Below are 20,334 nucleotides of genomic sequence, written 5' to 3' on the forward strand. Positions count from 1 at the left end.
TCTTCCACTGTCACTAACCTCCATGGCCTTCATTTATGAAGGCACAGTGACACAGTCAGCCTAAGATTAGGAGCCCCAACAGCCCTTGAAGGAACCCACAGAAACTGCCCCCAGGTATCCCTCCACAATGCTGAAGGGCATTTTGGTCTGTGCATTGGCGCAGCCACAAGGTCTAGGGCCCCAGGAGGTCCCAGAGTTCAGGTCCTGGGCTCCTATGGTCCAGGTGCAGATGAGAGGAGGGGCAGGGGAGTGGGGAGACAGGGTGGTTTCAACACGGATGTGGGTAGGCTGGTCTGAGGCAGAGCTAGTTAGCTAAAGGGCTGGATGGCCTCTTTTCGCACTGGGCACAAGCAACACGGAAACGCATACAATGTCCTAAGCTGTGCACCTGAACATAAGTGATGTTACAATGGAAAGAAACATCTGGATTGTTCCTGGGAGGGCCTGCGGCCAGGCAGCATGGCACGAGCAAGAGAGATCCAAGTGCGGCTTGGCACCCTGGGAGGTGAGAGCCTGTGCGGCTCACTGGGCCTCGCAGACCTGGATAACCCGGCTACAGGAGGCCGCCCTGATGAAGACCGGCATCCCGGCCCGCGGGTTTGGGGACGGGACGCGTGCCCTGCTTTAGGGCCAGGCTGCCACGTCCGCGCACCGCCCCATCAGCAGCTCGGTTCACCGCGGCGTCTCCCAGCTCGCGCCCAGGGACCGGCAGCTGCTGGCGGGTGCTGAGAAGGAGCGGGCTCCTGGAGGTGTCCACGGGGCGCTCTCGCTCTCGGCACCAGCCGACAGCGGGGCCGCTTTTCCGATTTTGCTGTCAATACGCTCGGCGCTCAGGTCTACGCGAATACGTGCGTGCACAACCTTCGCGCGGGAGCCGGGGCCGGGGCGGCGGAGCCCGCGCTCCCTCCCGCGGGACCGCGCTCCTGCCCGAGCGCGCGAGCCGGACGCGGGTCGCGGTGGCGTGTGCGCACGTCATATGGGCCGCCCGCCTCTCATTGGCTGCGGCCGCCTCACCAGACCCAGTGCGGACGGGCACGCGGGCGGGGCGGGGCCAGGCGAGGCCACGCCCCTGGGCGGTGCGGGCGGGCGGCGGGTAGGCCGGGCTGGGTCACGTGGTGTGGGGCCGTGGCCCACCTTATAAGCCGCGCGCCCGCCCGGCGCCGCGGCCGCACTTGGGCCGTCCCGGGCGCGCCGCCTCCTCTGCCGCTGCCCCGCCTCCTCTTGCCGCTCGCGGGTCCTGGCGGGTGCGCCTCGCAGGTACGCGAGCGCGGGGCCGGGGGCACCGGGGCCGGGGCGGGCCGGCTCTGCGCGGGACGCCGGCGGGGCGGGGCCGGGCGGGGGGCCGCGGCCGGCCTTTGTCTCCCCGACGCGAGCGCCGCGGTGACTTCTGCGCGTCCTTCCTGCAGGAGCCCTCCGCGCGGCGGGCACCGATGCCCAGGCTGCACGACCACTTCTGGAGCTGCCCCTGTGCCGGCGCCGCGAGGCGCCCGAGCCTCCAGAGAGCCCGCGCCGCGAAGCCGGTGGCCGAGCTCGGAGACATGAGCGCCCCCGTGGCCCAGGCCGCGGGCGCAGACCCCTCGCCTAGGGGCCCGCGGGCCGGGGCGAGCGGCCGCGCCAACAGCTGGCACCATGACCTGGTGCAAAGGAGCCTCGTGCTCTTCTCGGTCGGGGTCGTGCTGGCCCTGGTGCTCAACCTGCTGCAGATCCAGAGGAATGTCACGCTCTTCCCCGACGAAGTCATCGCCACCATCTTCTCCTCCGCCTGGTGGGTGCCCCCGTGTTGCGGGACGGCGGCGGGTGAGTGCCCTTCTTGTTCTTGTGGGGCAGAACTGGAGATGTCCCTTCTGTCAGAGTCGCTTTGGGCCATAAGGAACGTGTATTTGAAAATGGAACCACCCGCAGATAAAAACTGGGCATCCCGTGTTGTGTTTAGGGAAAGGAAAGGGACCGGACAGAGTAGGGAGTCCCCGATGCTGGCCAAGATAACAGCTCTGAAGTTTGAGGAACCAGTGATGGAGATGAGGTCAGGAGATAATTGGCTGTTTGAGCAAACGCTGGCCCGGATAGAGGAGTCCCAGCCCTGTAGTGTCCAGGCTAACCGGGAGCAGCTGTCACCCAGAGCTACCGCCGCAGGATTGGCCGCCTGGAGAACTGGTGAGGCAGTGCTGCCAGGCTATTGGCTGTCCCAGCAAACATGCTACCCTGCTGGACAACTGAAAACAAACCCTCACGTGCTCAGGAGGCAGTTGCCAAGGGAGCAGCTTCCCAGCACTTCCTTCTGCAGATGGCCCTGTGCCTGGCCTGGAGCCAAGGCACCACCCATAACACCCCCTCCCACCAAGGGCACAAGAGAGGCCCTCCTTGAGAGTTTAGATTTGAGCACACTAACTTGTCACAGAGACATTTTGGAACCCAACATGGGCCAGTTAGTGTGAACTGCCATTTTTGTTTTGTTTTTTTTGGAAAAATTTCTTAGTTATCATTTAGCAAGTTTGTAAAATGGTGAATGATTGTGGCCCAGCCAGTCATTTAACATTCCTCTAGTCATGGAGCATCTGTTTATTGAAGACACTTGCAGATGCTTTCTGCATCCTCACTCTGCAAACTGTTGAACTATGAAAGTTAGCAGAGCCAGCCCTGTCCTGAGGCGGTGGGGAAAACAAACTCGCTCTGAGTAACTCAGAACAGCGGGAACAGCATCATGGGTGCTTTGTAGCTGACTTTTATTGACCGCTTCCTTAGGCTTTATAAGCTATGGCTCCATTTTACAGACGGGGAAGCTGAGTCACAGTTAAGTATAATGTCCAGTATACTGGCTGCCACAGCTATTAAGCCGTCTGCTCCAAAGGCTCAGTACAGGGGCAAAAGACTTGTTGTGGAGCTATTTGTTTCAGCAAGGCAGGATACTGCCAAGTTTTCATCTGTGTTTCAGAAAGGTGGGATCCTGCTGTTCTCTAAACCTTTAAGGGATGGCTATACTAATTGAAAGTCCTTTTTGAAGAATTCCATGTTCCATATACATTTGACTAGTAGTTTCTTTGAACCAAAAGCTTGATCTTCAAAATGAAATTTGAATTTGCAATTGAATCTTCACGAGTTCCAGGAGTATCTGAAATGGTTTCTCATGCTCTTATCTGAATGTTCAGTTGAACCTACATCTCTTCACTGTGGAAGAACCTAAAAGCCTGAGATTTTCATGACAAGGGAAATGACAGCCTGTCTCCTGAGTTCCCATGCTTTGTCCCACAGTGCTACCCTGGCAGACCCATGTCCCGGGTGGACTGGGAGTTTGTTCATCCCCCTCCCTTGTTTGTGCGTGCTGCTTCTCTTCCGGGATGCCAAACCTTCCCATTGTCCAGGAGCTAAGACCCCAAGCTCAGGGATCTCTTCCTGCTCTGCCCTCCAGTTACATAATCATCAGCATTTCACACATGAGAAAACAAACACCAGGAGCCACGTCCATCCAAGGCCAGCTGGGACTAGCAGCTGAGTTTCCTCTTTATGGGCCTGTACTTTCCACAGCTTGGGGCTTAGGCCCATGGCAGCCAAAGAAACCAGAGTGTGATGGCCTTACGTGCACAGTAGCCTCAGTCTCCTAGAGTAACTGCAAGAGCCCCTTAAAACTTGAGTCCACTGTCCCTCCATGGGCATGGGACCCAGCTCCAGCGCTGGGTGGCAGCAGGAGTGTCAAACTGTGATGTGACTTGGGGCCACAAGTGTTCACGGATGCTCACCTCTCCATTGTAAAACGGAGGTGGTATGTGGCCATTTCAGTTTTGTGCTTGAGGCAAACTGAATATTAGATACTGCAAGATTAAATATTATTAATGTGGATGATTTAATCCTCTGCTTTTGATTCATTTCTAGGTTTATTGGGACGTGTTTAAAAAGCAGTGGTTTTTCTTTTTAACTTTTCAAAATCATGATTTGGATGGAAAGTACTGTAAACTAAATATTATGTTATACCTGATAAACTTCTAGAAACAGGCCTGGTCTGAGTGTTCCTGTTGACCATGGGGAAGCTGCAGTTTTCAGCTGGTGTGTTCTTCCTTTCCACAGCGGTTGTCGGCTTGCTCTACCCGTGTATTGACAGTCACCTTGGGGAGCCCCACAAGTTCAAGAGGGAGTGGGCGAGCGTCATGCGCTGCATTGCCGTCTTCGTTGGCATCAACCATGCCAGCGCCGTATCCTTTTACCCACGTGCTGTGTCTAGAGCATGGTCTGGGGCTGTGTCAAAGCACATCAGGACTTTTATTGAGTATGTAGTATTCATTATCTCATCCAAGTATTTTATTTTAAACTATATTACATAGTTTTCACCTAGTGGGACTTTTAAGGTGCAAGTTCTAGCATCCTTTATAGATCATTTCAGGAAACAGTTGACATAGTACCAGAAGCAGGGTGGATTGCCAGATGTGGAGGCCACACCTGTAATACCAGTGGCTTGGGAGGCTGAGGCAGGAGAATTGTAGGTTCGAAGCAAGCCTCAGCAACTTAGTGAGACCTGTCTCAAAATAAAAAATAAAAAGGGCTGGAGATGTGTCTTAGTGGCTAAGTGCCTTTGAGTTCAGTCCTTAGTAATCCATCGCCCTGCAAAAAGAAGTAAGAGGTCCTCTCTTTCTCAGCAGTTATCATTTAGCTCCTGGGAGTTCGTTTTATCGATTCACTTTATGTGTCTCCCTTGTGTCCTTCCAGCAGATGTGATGGTTCTCCTGGCAAAGAGGACTGCCCCAGGGTGTGGCTGTTGGTACCACATCTCACTAGGAGGTGTCTGAATTTGCCCCTCTGCCCACAGAAGGCCAAGGACAGTTGTGGAAGGCCCCTGGCCTCTGGCACCCATGGGTGTGCTGTGTGCCATGTGCCGTGCATTTCTCAGGAAGGCAGTCCAGAGTTTGCCAGGGAGCCCTTAGGATTTAGGGTTTCTTTAGAGCAAGTTGGAGGGAATGATTTTTAGTGTTGCAGATCCTGAAGTCTGTTTTCCCCCTATTTAATGGTATATAAGAGAGTCCTGGTAAATCAGTTGACAAGCACAGCTGTAGCAGACTGGAGCCTGTTGAGCTGGGTGCCATACTGACTACGTGTCTGCTGTGGACGTAAAGGCCCGGCCTGTTCACTTCAGACTGCTGAGAGGGAGAGAAGGGGAACTGTAGATGGCTTCATAGCAAAGTGTTGGCTGGTGGCCAAAATACCACCAGAATTTCATGCATGGCTTTCAGAAAGTTCAGAGAGAGAGAGAGAGAGTGTGTGTGTGTGTGTGTGTGTGTATGTAGGGGGCGGGGCAGTGCTGGGATGAAACCCAGGGCCTTGAACACGCTAGCCATGCCCTCTACCTCTGAGCCACATTCCCTGCCCAAGAAAGCTCCTTCTTAAAGCTAGGCTTTGCCTGGTGGTCCCGTGAAGATCTAGGGTCTGCTGGCCGTGTGGTTGTCATGGATGGGGAAGATTTATTGGATAATAAATTTATTGGATATTGCACATAGCTCCTATGGTTTTTGATCTTATGGAAAAGTCATTAAACTTTTCCTTAACTTTGCTATCACCAGAAGTTGGATTTTGCCAATAACGTCCAGCTGTCTCTGACCTTGGCAGCTCTGTCCCTGGGCCTCTGGTGGACATTTGACCGTTCCAGAAGTGGCCTGGGACTTGGAATCACTATAGCCTTCCTAGCGACTCTGATCACCCAGCTTCTCGTGTACAATGGAGTCTACCAGTAAGTACGTGTCTTCAAGCTACTTGTGTGGACAGAAGGACCCATTATATTTAGGTATTTTCTTGTTTTATTTGGCTTTTGTGCTAAATTACAGATTTGGGTTTGAAATTCTCAAAACGCTGCTTACTCTCAACTCACATACTAAAGCACACTGTCCGTACTTCCCGTAAGGAAAACTGAGTCGGGGCGGTGAGGCGCGTCATTCCAGTGTTGGCAGTTGGCAGCATTTTTGGCATCTAGTATCCTCTATCACAGAAGATCTTTGGCCCGGAAGTAGGCGGGTGAGACTGACTGGACCTTTTTCCTTCCAGGTACACATCCCCAGATTTCCTCTACATCCGGTCCTGGCTCCCGTGTATATTTTTCTCAGGAGGCGTCACAGTGGGAAACATAGGACGGCAGCTGGCCATGGTAAGTCTCCCACACTGGACACTGCCAAGTCTTAGCTGGTAGAGTTGCTGTATGTGGTACATTGTAGTTTGTGCTGATGTGTGTCTAGTTCAGAATCAGTAACAACAATTATGGAGAAAAGATTATGAAAGCGGGAATGATACTTGGGTACTTCTTTACCAAATTATAAGGTTTCTGTATTTTTCGACTCATAATGTCTGTGCTAGAAAGAAACCATTGAGTCCTAGTGCAGCCCTTCGCCTTACACGGGTGCCTCCCCTCAGCTGTGGACTGACTGCAGCTCAGACTGGGCCAGTGTGCAGACCAGGGGACAGCCTGGATAGGCGGGCATTGCCCTTCCAGGGGACCTGTGGACTTGGGCCTGCCTGGGATGGCGTCACTCGGAGCAGGATGCTCATCGCGTGATTGCCCTCTGGGCGGGCTGTCCACCTGCTCTCCAGGAAGAGGAGGAAGTGCCGCTCAGAGCATTTCCCATGAGTTGGAAAGGCACGAGAAACCGGGACGATTAGTGGTTACCTTCAGGAGGTAAAAACTGGCATTTGAACACTTCAATTAAAGCAAATGGGGACATTTAAATGTTGTTTCAAGATTACTTTGACTCAAGGGCTTAAGTAAAGTGAACTAAAAAAAGCAACTAGAACCATTGTTCTCAGAGATAAACTCTGGCTTTCTCAAAACTTATCTTGGTGCTTTATGCTGTTTTTGGAATGGTACGTTTATTTATATGAGCTGATGGCCATCTGTGAGGAGCTGAACTTGAAGGCTACTTTGTTATTTAACAAAAATAGAAATTGGTTTAAAAACAATAGAATTTGGAGTGTTGGGGGCTGGGGATATAGCTCAGTTGGTAGAGTGCTTGCCCTGCATGCACAAAGTCCTGGGTTCAATCCCCAGCACCAAAAAAAAAAAAAAAAAAAAAAAGAATTTGGAGTGTTCTACTGGCTTCTGAATCTAAAACGTCTCTCTTCTGGTCTGGTTGTTCTCCACTTAGCTGCCAAAACAGAAAGCACTCCATGGAGAAAGCTGTTTCTCACGACCCTTCATGGAGAGTCAGGACTCTGCCTCAGTGGATGCACATAGCCAGCCCCTTCCTTCACCTTCAGCACCTGCCCCTAACACCGCCTCTTAGTTCTGAGAGCAGCTGGGCCACTTGTAACCGCTGGTGTTTGGAGATTCTTATTTTAGTAGTCTTGGACAGAGAATTCCTGGGAAGACTTTTGGAATAAGATAGCCAAGCTGACCAGCAGCTGAACAGTAGTCACAGAGTTGGCTGCTGCTTCAGGAAGATGCCCTGGTGCCATATCTGATTTTGAAGGCTTTGAGTCAGTTCTAGGAAATAAGCACTTGGGTAGAGTAGAAGTTTCATAGTATATACATGTCCTAAACATCTAGAAATTGAGGAAACATTTTAAAAGAGTCGCATAAATGCAAACTTTTGAAGATGGTCCTACTGAATGACTCTTGCAGTGAGCCTGCTGTGTGTTTCTTGGTCTCTAAAAACGCCTTCCTGTTCTTACTGGGGTCCACTCCTTTAAGAGCATTTGCTACCTACAAGGACGCCTTGCCCAGCAGCTCTCAAGCCCTGTGCTCTCCAACGGGCTAGAAGTTTCTTCTATGTGGTATTTTTTGTTATTTTCCCTACAAGCCATTTTCCTTTGGGTCCAAAAATATAGCTCAAGCGTTCGTCCTCAGCCCATGTGTTTAAAAGAAAGTGAGAGTGTTCAGCACTCAGCATCTGTGCTTGCTGTTTGTACTTTGTTTTTTTCTCAAGAATGAGGCTTCAAACTGCTGCCTGTTGGCCACCTACCCCCATCCAGATTGCCTTTCCTGTCCCTGGTTCCTGTTCACCCAGCTCCCGCCACTCAGGATGAGAGCTGTGTGGTTGCCCTTGAGGCTCACATTTGCTGCTGTGTGAGATGCCAGGCTGTGCACTTTCCTTGTTAGCTAATTGAGCCCATGTTACTCAATACTTTAAAGCAGAAATTTTTATCTGCCACAGTCCGGCTGCAGCAAAATAACCTGGGGGTGACGAACAACTTGTGTACATTGATACAGCAGGAGTGGGAGCCGTTTATTGTAGGACCGGAGGGGTATATATGCATTCCACACAGCTTATCTTAATTAACATAAACTAGATACAGCAGTCAACCAATAAGGAATCTCCACACTTAATGGCTCGCTGGCGTTACTTCACAAACCACTCCCTTTGCAAAATGCCAGGTGCCATCTTGACTTGTTTACAGACTCTAACATTTATTAGCCCATTATAAATGGGGAGCTTTTCACCCATATGGGTGGATTTGAGCCACACTTCTCATAGGATACCAAATGCCCTTTTAACCTATAGCTCATGACTGTCACTCATCCTCCAAATAAGTTTTAAAAATCTCTTGGTAGCCTAGACACTATGTTGCCATTTAAAACACATTACATTAGGCAGTGCTGATGAAGGTCAAGTCATGATCTGTCTGGCCACCTGCTGTCTTCTCCATAGTCACCTGTGTTCTTACACTAGGGCCAGACCTAACTTTGGTCTCCTGTAGACCATGGATTCTGAATCGTTCCCTGTTGTTTATCAGTCAGTGCATTGGCAGGTGGTGAAATGTGACAGCAGTGTTATTTCTAGGTTACTGGCAAGAACTTGTCCTTTCTTTTCTCTCAGTTGAAGTTTGTTCAGAACCTCCCTCATGTCCCTGTTCATAGTATCTTCTTCAAGTCACCATTGGGTAAAAGTCAGGAGCTCCCTAGAGCTTACACATCATTGCCATGCCAAAGCCACCAAGGGGGCATTTCCAAGACTCTGTTTCTGACTTATCTCTTCTATGAGGCAGCCTCAGAGTTTTCTGGCTGAGAATCCTAATGTCTGGTACCTTGCTCTCGAAGCAGGGTGCCTGGGTGGAGGGGGAGGGAGCGGGGTGGAGGGCACTGGATGCAGAGAGAGGCAGTGTGCCGAGCCTCCTCTGTCCTCTGAGCAGCTCTCTGGCCTCAGGAGAATTTTTAGGTCTCTCTGGATCTGCTCATCAACCAGACGTGGTCCTGTACTGAGGTTTTACATTTTGCCTGCAATGATGATGATCCAGGGGTCTGGTGAGGGTCACGTGAGAAAGGATGGGGAGATGTCATTTGGTGTTCCAAAACCTGACCTGTCCCAGATGTTTGTACTGACAGACCGCTAGCAGGCAGGGCATGCTGGGCATCAGATGCTGGCAGACTGCAGCCTCAAGTGAGCAGGCTGACCTGAAAGGGACAGTCCTTAGCCCCACTTTGGGAGCACCTGTTGCCAAGAGCATCGCCATGCTTCCGCGGTGCTGAGTACACTGGTGAGGCCCTGCTCCTCTTGGTGTCTCACACTCCTACAGCCTCCTGGGAGGGCTCTGGCAGCTCACCCACCTGCAAGGTGGAGCCAGACTGAGTGCAGGTAGCAGGTGGGCACAGGGGGCTGTGGCTGGCAGGTCAAAGGAATTTTTACCTTTCACCTTTTAGGGCCTAAGTAGGATATTTACTCACAGGTTATTTACACACAACACTCAATTTTCTTTTTTTCTTTCTTTTTCCACATAGGGTGTTCCTGAAAAGCCACATAGTGATTGAGCCTTCAAACCCACTGATTCCGAAAAATAAGCAAGATTTGGAAAGAAGACTGTTTTAGTGGGTTGTGATGAAGATTTTTTTTTTCCTAAATACTCTATTTAGATTGGGCTGAGGACAAATGACTCCTGGAAGAAATGTTCACCTAGTCTAGCATAGCAGAGTGGAGACAGTAACTACTTACCTTGAAGTCTTACCTTGACCCACCACACCCACACCTGTCTGCTCTGGAACATCCATGGCAGACTGTGGGCGGGAGTCCAGGCAGGGGCATTGTCCCAAGTATTAGATATCATTCATGTTTTAAAAAACAGTTGCCATATTTCAAAGCCTTGAACTACAACTTGATTACCAACTGTCAGTTTTGTATCCATGCCCAAAGGAAACAGGTTGATGGTGCTTGACAGATGAAGTATGGTGTAATAGGAATATTTATCCAAAAGATTTTAAAAATAGGGTTGTGTTAAAAAAAAAAAAAAAAAGCATGTGTAGGGAGGTGGCTGCCCGAGTGGCTGGCACTGGTGGCACCTGGCCTGGCTCACGTTCAGTGCTGCAGTGACCCACCATGCAGTCACACACCTCTGCCTGTCACCAGAGAGCGGACTGCGCTTTTCATTCTGCCGGCAGAATCCTGTGTAGACAATCTTCCCGAGAGCAATGGCAGTAAGAGGTCCTGATTCCACTGTGATGTGGGAGGTTTCACCTCAGCTCACCAAGTTTTATCCAAAAACCAGAATCCTCTAAGAGTGAATACCTGTCTGCCACGTATTTCAATCTTAGCCAAAATTGTTTGCGTCTTTGTTACTCCAGAGTAGCGAGAACTGTTTTTCTGCAGCCCTATGGAACTTGCAATCTGTGATTGCCTTGTAGAAGAGCACGTCACCGCACTGCACGCGTGGTGTTCTGAATGCTGGGTGACGGCTGGGAGCACACTGTATTCGTGTAATGGCATAGACCATATCAGACCTGATTTGCAAGTATTGGGTCTCAAACTTCAAGTGCAATGTATATGAAAACCAATCTGAGCCTTGTATCCTCTTAAATATTTATTTTTTTTTAACGTGGGATGTTCGAGAGAAGGGTTCTCCATGCATTTCAGTGCGCACCGCGGCCGAGCTCAGCAGCGCTTCCCGGCGTGAAGTCTCTTCACTAGACCCTTCACTGAGCCCTCGTCCTCTGACATACTCCGGTTCTGTGGGTTTAGTAATTTTTACTTACCAATTTACCTTTTTTGTATTTTGCAACCTAAGTGTTTGATTTGTTTGAGTTCTGTGGTAGTGAGTGGCTGCAAGACCCCTTTAGAAGAGAAGCCACAGCAGGAGGGGCGTGGGCTCACGGCCCAGGACAGGCACGCTTGGTTTCATTCATGTGCTGATCCTCATGGGCTCCTTCTGTTTATTTTGTTTTGAGGAAAATGTCTTGGAGTAAATTCTAGGTTTCTGAAGCTAATTTGTTTTAGAGGAATTTTGTTTAAAAGCAAATGGACCATTCTGAACTTTGGAATGATCCCTTATACATTTTATGAAATTGAAAACAAATGATTAGTTATATGAAAACATTTTTCAATGAAGTTGTCAGCATTTTATGCAAACCAGAGTTACTAGATGAAAGCAGTAAGTGAATCTTTAAAATATACTTGATCATGTATAAACAATAAGTATTTTTTCTCTTCAACTGGAAATAAATCTCTTAGAAATGATGTAGCCAAAAAATGTGAATCTGAAGAATTTTTTTGCCAATAGTTTATAGCAGATATATTGAACCAAAGTGATTTGAATTTGTAAAAATGTAAAATAGTATGAACACAACTTGCACTATGCCATATTTGAACATCTAGTGAGATTCACATTCATACTGTTTTCAACATTGTGTTCCTTTTGCATTCATTTTTTACTTTTATTAAAGGTTCAAAACCAACTATTGTATTTATGGGTTCTTTTTTTTTTTTTTTTTTTAAAAAAGGGGGATTCATATCTTGTCTAGGTGTCAGAATTTGAGATGGAAGGCTCTTTTATCGACTTTAAACTTTATGGAATCCCAGCATAACCTGTGGGTGTGCTTCTGAACCCACCGCAGTCCCCTCTCCACTGGTGCCCCCTCTCATCTGGGGATTAGAAGTGGGTGGCCTGACACAAGGGCACTTGCCCTGACTCGGGGCTCCTTGCTCCTGGTGGCTTGCTCTTGGATTAGGTCAGTTGCTTTCCAGAAAAGCAACTGTGTAGCCTCCCAGAACATTTGCACAACCTCCTGGGGATGGAGCCCAGGCTTTGTGCCTGCTAGGCCAGCAGGACCCTTGAGCCACACCTAGCTCTGCTCTACACATGCAAGACAGCTGGTCCAGGTGATGCTGCACACATTTCCCTCTCTACCTCTGTAGACTCCACCTTTTTGCCTGAGAGGAATCTAGTTCTAAGTACAGTGACTCCAACAGAGAAGGCCCACTTTGACACATCTGAACCCGTGTTTTAGAAGTTAAAAGTTTCCTGAAACTTTTCTGGTCTTTGAGCAAATAATTAAATTATGGAAAGTGAGGCACATGGTCCCCAAGGGACTCTGTTTTGCTCCTCATGTTGTATGAGCAAAAGCTGGGTCACTAGGCTCATGGTTGGCTGATGGGTGGCTTTACTTAGCCAGCATTCAAAGGCACCATGTCACACGTAAGGACTTGGAAGACTCCACTGAGTCTAATCAAATCATTGCATGGCCTGCATCGTCCCCACTCTTGAATTATTGGTTGCCTGTATCTTAGTAGAAATGATACAAGAGAGAGGTACCATTTAAAATTTAAACTTGCCTTTTCTCCTTCACGTTGAAGTAGACAATCTGCCCATTTCCTTAGTCTCAGATCCTCTGCAATGAGTTAACTATATAGCAGATAAAGTCTAAAATAGGTTAGTATTGTAAAATCTCAATGAAATACTACAGTCTGGCCTCAGCAGATGTGCACTGAGAAGCTGGCTGTGCTGAGCTAATTCACCACTGTGCTTGAACTTGGAGGGAGGTGGGCTTGTAACCAGGGAGTCGGCCACCAGAGAGGCTCTGTTGACCCCCAAATGGAGAGAAATATATGCAAAGAAAGATAAGAAAAGCGGGGGTTGAGAAATCTTGAGTCCTGATACTTGAACTCAGTGCTCCATGGATTTTCTCTGTAAATCTTCGTAAGATTCACACCAGAATTTCTTAACATTTATAAAAACACCTACTAGTACCTGGCGCAAGAGAAACTGTTAGTTCTTTTCTTATCCTGAAATAATGCCATTTGACGGCCTTTCCCACCTTAGATCTGTTGTAGTGGAACGGAAAAGGTGCAGGATGTGACAAGTAGCTTCTCATTGCCACTTTTGCTTCCTAGAGTTTCTGGGTGCCATGACCCCTTCCTCCCACCTATCTCTACAGTTTTTGTTGGGTCCCAGGCTCTGCACATCCCCAAGTTCAGGAACATAAAGGTGAAAATTCCACATCACGTCTGGAGGAGTGGTTTTCTAGCTCTGCACATTTTCCTGTCTTGGCAAGTTTTTCACTGAGAGTTGTTTCTTCCCACACCCCTGGAACTCCACCAGACGACCATCCCTCACTCTGCTGTCACACAGAATCTCCCATAGCCCCCTTGGGCTGCAGATTTGTAACCATCTCTCACCAATGTCCCCAGCACTCTGCAACCTGGCAAGGGAGGTGGTGGCACCTTTTCTTATCCTGTCCTGGTGCCCAGACAGAGCCCGGCCCTAATCCGTACTAAGACTCCTGAAGGAATATTGCGTAAATGATGTCATTTACTCCTTCATCTGTTTCCCAGAGGCAGGCACGCTGGCTGGCTGCTGTCACATTTCACTGCCAGCAGCCCACTAGTCACCTTCCGCCCTGTGGACTCCAGGCCACTGCGGATAAGACTAAATCATCCACATCACTTAGGAGAGGCCCACAGAGAGCTCTGCAGGCCCCTCCAGGTCGGAGCTGCGTCTCAGCAGGGGCATTGCTCCCCCTGCCTGGACTGCCCTGTCATTGCATGGGCTCTGTCCATGTGAGTGGGCACTGCAGCATGTGGGACTGCTCTCCCCAGGAATGGAGCTACATTGGCTTTAGGCCGTCCACAGCTTCCGGCCTTGCTGCCCCCGGGCACAGTGCCTGCCAGGCTGGCAGCTCTGGTGCCACAGCCCCAGGAGCAGTGGATGCTTGGGCAGCGCTGGGTGCTGACTGCATGAACATCCTTGGGGGCTTCTGCCTGCCCCCCTGCCCTTCCCACTTGGACACTCAGCCTTGAACTTTCATCTTTTGGAGGAAAACATGGCTCCCTTCAACATGTGATATCTTGTTGCTTTCAGACATGCCCTGATTTTCTTTCATACCCAGAGAGCTGTCCCCCATGCCAGTTGGTATAGCTGGTGTCCCTTTCTCCTGATTCCACATCAGTCACATTAGTTGCAAAGCCCCGACCAGGGTAGGGTGAATGTGAGCAGAGCAGCTGCAAGCAAAGTTTGCAGGTGGAGATGGCACTGGGGAGGCGGCCCTCGAGCAGCTTGGTTCCTGGTGAGTCACTCCCTGCACTTGGCTGTGCCATGGGGGAGAGGCGGCGGGTCCCCTTGAGCTGAGGCTATGCTCATTCATGTCCTTCTGGAACATCTGACCGGCTGCAGGAGCCAACTGAAGAAAGGTCAGCTTGCCCACAGATCATCTGAAGGAGCAATCACACAGTCCCACATGCCCAGCAGGAGGGTCCCCTTGTATTGCCTCCTGCCACGAGCAGAAACAGGTGTTGAGTCCTTAGGAAGCTGGGTGCCTGGAAGCCCTTCCCTAAGGGTTCTCATATGTGAGACTTGGCATTGCTTAAGGTATGTGCAGTTATTCAATTGCTCATTGGGAAGCATGTCACCGAAGGCTCCCTGTGTGCCAGAGCCATGCTGTGTGCTGGGTGCCCGGGTAGGACCTGGTAGGAATCCACCTGGTCACCAGGGCGATGCAGGTGTGTGTCTGGAGACTTCAAGCTCTCCTGGGGCACTGTTTCTGAGCATCTTAGTAACCCCAACCTTCCCCATATTCGATATTTAAAAGAAAGGCATGAACAAAGCAAGGAAGGAGTACAATGAAGGAAGGGAGGGAGGGGCGGAGGGAGGGGCTGAGTCCGCTGTCCAGGACTCAGAGGCTGGGCATTATCAAAACCGTTTTTAACATAAAGTAGCCACAGTCTCAAACCCAGTACCCGACAAGATTTGGCTGTTGGTTAAGAGCATGGAGAAGCCTGAGGCCCTCGGATGGTGCAGCTGGTCGGGGAAGCTCCCTGCCACACGGTGCTGGCCTCCAGGCTGGCCTCCAGCTTCTCTCCTCAGTGGAGGTCCCTTGTCTGGGGACCTTGATCTTCACCCTATGTATGGGTTAAATTCTGTGTCTCAGAATGTCACCTTATTTCATAGGGCATCGAGGCCAGGCACTGCCCACACGAGGCATCTGGGCCCATCTGCTTCCAGGAGAGCAGGCAGAGCAGTGCTGGGCCATGTGGTGACTGCGCGCAGGTGGCACTCCAGAGCAGCCCAGCAGACAGGGTGACTCTGCCTGGGCTCTTGGACCCCCAGCAGCAGCAGGCTCCCCGGGAGGTATGTCCTGGGGTGACTGTGGGTCGTGTCACTTCCCCACCCCAAAGCTGCCACAGAAACAGTGAGTCCCCAGCTCAGAGCTTCAGCAGGTCCAGAAAGGGCAGGAGGAGCCAGGTGTGGGTGCTGAGCAGGCCTGCACAGGACATTCAGCCACCAGTCAGGCGGCCTGAGGGACAGTGAATTTGAGCCGGAGGTGTGGAAGAGTGTCCACCACGGACCAAGGACCTCTCTTCTCATGCAACAGCGCTATACAGCCAGCCACATGCTGTTGTACAGGCCAGAGTTTAAACTGTGTTACCCACCTACGATCCAGAGGCCCGTCGCTGGGATCCAGCAAGCCAGGTCCGGGTCCCAGCCCCCAAAACCAGTCAGCAAAGGCCAGAGTGAGAAGCCTGGAGAAGCTTTGATCAGCACAGCTGCACAGGAAGACATGGGGACAACAGCCTCAGCCCATCTTCAGGGGCCAACAATGACTTTCGGCCTTATAGGAAGGGGGATGAGGGCAAGGGCTGAGGGTTTGCTTGCAGAGAGCTTTTCACAGCTGCCTAAGCAGGAGCCCTGGACCAGCTGAGGTCTGCCCGTCACTCTCCAGGGCGGTCAGGCCTTGTCTCCCTAGGAAGGCGGGAGTTTCAGCCCAGCACCAGGTATTTCTCCACCAGACCTGGAATCCAAGGGATGGCTCCAAGCCAAGGAGACCCCAAGTCTTCAATCCTGTTTTTAGCCACACATTAGGCAACAGTGGGGACTCTCAGCTCTTGCTCCACTTGGATGTCCCTGTGAGATGTTCAAGGGGCTACCCCTGCTCACTGTGGTAAGCAGTGTCAAGGCCAACACTTGTCCACACGTTCTCTGAATTCAGAATGTCGGCAGGTCCACTGTAGGCTCACGTGTATGTAACTCGTTTTGAACAGGTGCTGTGAACCCCCCTCTTGAGGGTGTGAAAAGCAAGGCCACACTCCTCGGCATCAGGAAAACTTCCACAGTTACACCCTCCAGCCACAGAGGGTGTTACCTCCACAGATGAATTAGAATCATCCTGACTCACTCTCAACGATGGCCAGGGGTGTTTTGGGTCAAACGAGCATCATCATCTCGGTCCTTGCCTTGAAAGCCCTGAGGGTCTAGTCCCCAAGAGCTGAGACGGAGCTGGATCCAGGCTGCTGTGGCTTGGACGACACCATTCTACCTCACACCAAAGCCACCTCTCCTCTGGGGTGCCAGCGCCAGGCTTCACATGTCCAGGGTGCCAGGGAGCTTGGCTCTCGCCCAGGGGAGTAGACGGCCAGACCCAAGTGAAGCAAACCCATCCCAGCCATTAGGGAACCAACTCAAGATCTTGCTGCATCGGGTGGAGGCTGGTCTTCCAGAGAAGGCTTTGGGAGTCAGGCAGGTTGCCGTGGTCTCTTCCTGCCTCTTCTCAACAAAAACCACAAAGTAGGTAATTTAAAGGCAGTGTAGTTCCATTCTCACAGTCCTGGAGCCTGGGAGGTCCAAGGTCAAGGCATCCGCAGCTTCAGGTTCTCGTGAGGGCGATGGCGATGGTGCCTCCAGAGCCCTGACCCCACAGCAGAAGAGGGAGGGAAAGTGCTGATGCTACGCCAAGTCCCTTTCACAAGAGCCTTCATCCCTGCCTCGGGGACAGGGTGCTCAGGGCTGCCTGTCAACACCATCACACTGGCAAACGAGTCTCAACACGGAGCAGAGCAGAGCTCTTGCAGTTACCTAGGGAAACTTACTAAGCACAGGGACAAGGAAAAGCCCTCCTGAAGCTAGAGTTCAGACACCACAGAGCGGAGGTCAGCACTCAGTGGACAGTGCACCTTGCTGGGTGTGGAGCCTCCCCCACACACTCCACCATAGAATCCAACGCCATCTCTGAGCTACTGTGTGGAGTGAGTGTTCAGGTTCCCCCCAGTCCATCTCCCTGGACAAAAAGCTAAAAGTTGGTGCAGAGCACAGGTCAGGAGCCTGGGCAGAAGTCCAGGAAACCCTTACTGGTGGGGAGGGTAAACTGAGGCATGCCCGACTTCTGCCCTGGTCAGATGCTGACCCCTCCCAGCCTCTCCAGTCAAGCCCTCCTGCACCAACCCTACCCCACTTCACCTCTCCTCCACCTCCCAGCCACACCCGCAGACCCCCAGCCATGCCCCAGACAGCACCTTAGCTCCACCCAGCTCCACACCCAACCACCTCTCAACCCACTGCCCTGGAAGGACGCCACAGGCCCAGGTAGTGAGAGTGACCCTGAACAGACTTCCAGTTCCTTCTCAGTGACAGGATGGACACTGCTGACCAGTTCAGGCAGACAGCTCCTTCCCAGGACACCCCCCAGACTGTCTAGATGGAGCTGAACCTAGACTACGCCACATGGGGGCAGCTCTGGGAAGGCATGACTCCTGACCAGATCCATACCCTGGGCTTCAGGCACACCTGACCCCTGAGCAGGAGCACAGGCCACAGGCAGTGGGCTGCACCAGTGGTCTCAGGGAAGCTGGTGGAGCTGCAGAGACCCATGCCAGCAGAGTGCATGGATGACCATGACCATCTGCAGAGGTGAAGCCAGAATTTCTTTCTTCCAGTGTCCTTGCTGTTGGTTGGCTAATAATTTAAACTAACTCTAACGTCTTCTCATTGTGAAGACTTTCAAAACCCCAAATTTTCAAGAAAGTTATTGAGTCATAATTGTCATTACCAATTTATAATTTTCTTTTTTAAAAAAATTGGTTGGGGGGAGGGGCTAGGGCTGTGGCTCAGTGGTAGAGCGCTTGCCTAGAATGTGCGAGGTGCTGGGTTCGATACTTAGCACCACATAAAAATAAATCAAATAAAGGCATGTGTCCAACAAATAAAAAAAATATTTTAAAAAATGGTGGCTTCTACCGCACAAGATGCCCACATCCTGATCTCTAGAACCTGTGAATGTCACTTTTTTTTTTTTTCCCCAGTGCTCGAGATTGATCCTAGGTCCTGGACCCTACAGTGGGAGGGTGTCCTGCCTGTGCCATGGATTCCTTTCCATGACGCCAGTTTGAGACTGCTGGCCTCCAGTCTGGGAGAACAACTTCTATTGTCCAAACCCCCAAATTTGTGGAGACTTTTTTATAGTAGCCACAAGATAGGAATACCCATGGTAAGTGCCGTGTCCTCCCAGCCAGGCCCTCCAGGGCCACAGCCGGTGGGCAATCTCAGAAAGACGGCACGTTTTCTTTATCCAAAAGACTTTTTAAATCCAATCTGTGATTCTCATGACATTAAGACTCATCATGTGATTTCTCAGAGAATACTTTTTTGCTTATAAATCTGTGAGAACAAAAAAATTTTCATGTTCTTACCACAAAGATTATTCAAGGTAGTGGATCTGAAATTGTTTTATAAACTGTATAAAAAACACTTGCAAATGCAGATTGACGCACAGAGAGAGTGAGAGAATCCAAAGAGAATTCTGTTCTCCCATTAGTGGATGGCAAATTTCAAAGATTACAATAATGAGGTCACTCATTATTTTGCATCTCTAAAGTGTCGTTATAATCATCAACTTCAGAGGCAGCAGCGTAGAAGCAAGAACCTTTTAATCTCTGAAGTAGCCCCAGAAAGAAAAAAGGATCTTACAATTCTGCATAAAAATAACAGAAATGCATTGGAGAAGCGATTTAGTCACAATGCATGAACCGTCTGTGACCAAAAGGTCATAGATAAAAATGCACGTGCATGTTCTAAAGTCACTGTCACCCTGCCACTCTGTGGCCCTCACCATTCTTTACTGAGAGGCTTCAGCGGCTACCCCACTAATTCTAAATTTTTCTCACTACAAATTAATTTTGTTATATCGATGGTTTTTCAGGACAGCCAAACTTTCCTAATCCAGACCAACAGCTGACAAGAGGACTCTGCCACCAGGACCCGGTTCCCTCTGGCGGAGTGGAGAGGTGGGATGCGGCCAGGCAGGCCGCTGGAGACGACCTGGTTCCTGGGAGGAGCCGGTCCACAGGGGTTCATTACATGGCTGTGTTCTGCAGCTACACATATTCTTATGCACTATTTTAAAGTGAGACTAAATGGAGGAAGAGAAGGCTCCGTGTCAGGCACATTTCTTGGAAGTTCAGGCATCCCTGCAATTGCTCCTGTCAAGTGCTTCCTTTTGTCTCGGGTGCTCCTGCCAGTTCAATTTATTTCCAGCACTCACAGGGGACCAAGATGGTTTGGGGGCATCATTGCCATTACATTATCATCCATCTTTCCCTGCATGCCCAGAGAGGAGCCGTGATGAATTCCGTTACCCTGAGCTGCATTTCCCTGTTAACATTCCATCTGCACCTGGGGTTTCCGTACGACTGGGAGGAGGCCCTCTAGCAAGAGACCCCAAGAAAATATGGGTCACAGAACAAAGAAGATGCTTTTGACTCGTGCAACAGGCAGAGATGTGTGGTCCTGCTGATGCAGTGCTGCCCAGCAGCCACCCAGGGGCCAGCAACCCAGCCTCTGCTGTCATGACCACATGGCTTTGGGGTCCCCAGTCTGTCCTTCCAGCCAGGGGGAGCAGGTTTCCTCCTAGGCGAGTGATGTGGAAGTCACTAACCCTTTGTATGGGCTGAGTTATGTCCGCCAGATGCCCACCCTAACCCCACTCAGAATGCGAATGTATTTGGAGGTAGGATTTTTAAAGAGGCAATGAAGTAAAATGAGGGCATCAGGTCCTTCTCGGAAGAAGAGGTCAGGACGCAGACACACTCAGAGGGACAACCACCTGAGGTCACACGGAGAAGATGGCCACCGATGAGCATCAGAGAGGAGCTTCAGGAGAAGCCAGCCTGGCCGCACCTTGATCTTGGACTTCAGCCTCTGGAGATGTGAGAAATGAACCTGCTGTTTACGCTGCTCAGCCTGAGGAACTTGGTGGCCCAGCAAAGTGACTCGTGCTCTGTTACTCAGAAGCAGCCACAGGTCACAGCCAGCTCTGAGTGGGGCTGGGAAACCCGCTGCTCTACGGCGAGGAGGGAGGGCTGTGTGGTGTGTGGATGGTCGGCCCAGGGGGCGGTCTGT

The 20,334-nt window shown here is 50.7% G+C and overlaps 1 protein-coding gene across 1 annotated transcript; it reads left to right on the forward strand.

The window, feature by feature from the left end:
- The first annotated feature begins 1,158 nt into the window (after window positions 1–1,158).
- Insig1 (insulin induced gene 1) lies at window positions 1,159–11,626 on the forward strand. Its single transcript, XM_046455140.1, has 6 exons — window positions 1,159–1,257; window positions 1,407–1,797; window positions 4,060–4,184; window positions 5,544–5,710; window positions 6,022–6,121; window positions 9,683–11,626. The coding sequence occupies exons 2-6, from the start codon at window positions 1,431–1,433 to the stop codon at window positions 9,710–9,712; spliced, it is 789 nt and encodes a 262-aa protein (XP_046311096.1). The 5' UTR covers window positions 1,159–1,257; window positions 1,407–1,430; the 3' UTR covers window positions 9,713–11,626.
- The last annotated feature ends 8,708 nt before the right edge of the window (window positions 11,627–20,334 follow it).

Source organism: Marmota monax, unplaced genomic scaffold, assembly GCF_021218885.2.
Source record: "Marmota monax isolate L192 unplaced genomic scaffold, Marmota_monax_Labrador192_F-V1.1 WCK01_AAM20220418_F8-fsc00226, whole genome shotgun sequence".
In the NCBI taxonomy this organism is placed as follows: Eukaryota; Metazoa; Chordata; class Mammalia; order Rodentia; family Sciuridae; genus Marmota; species Marmota monax.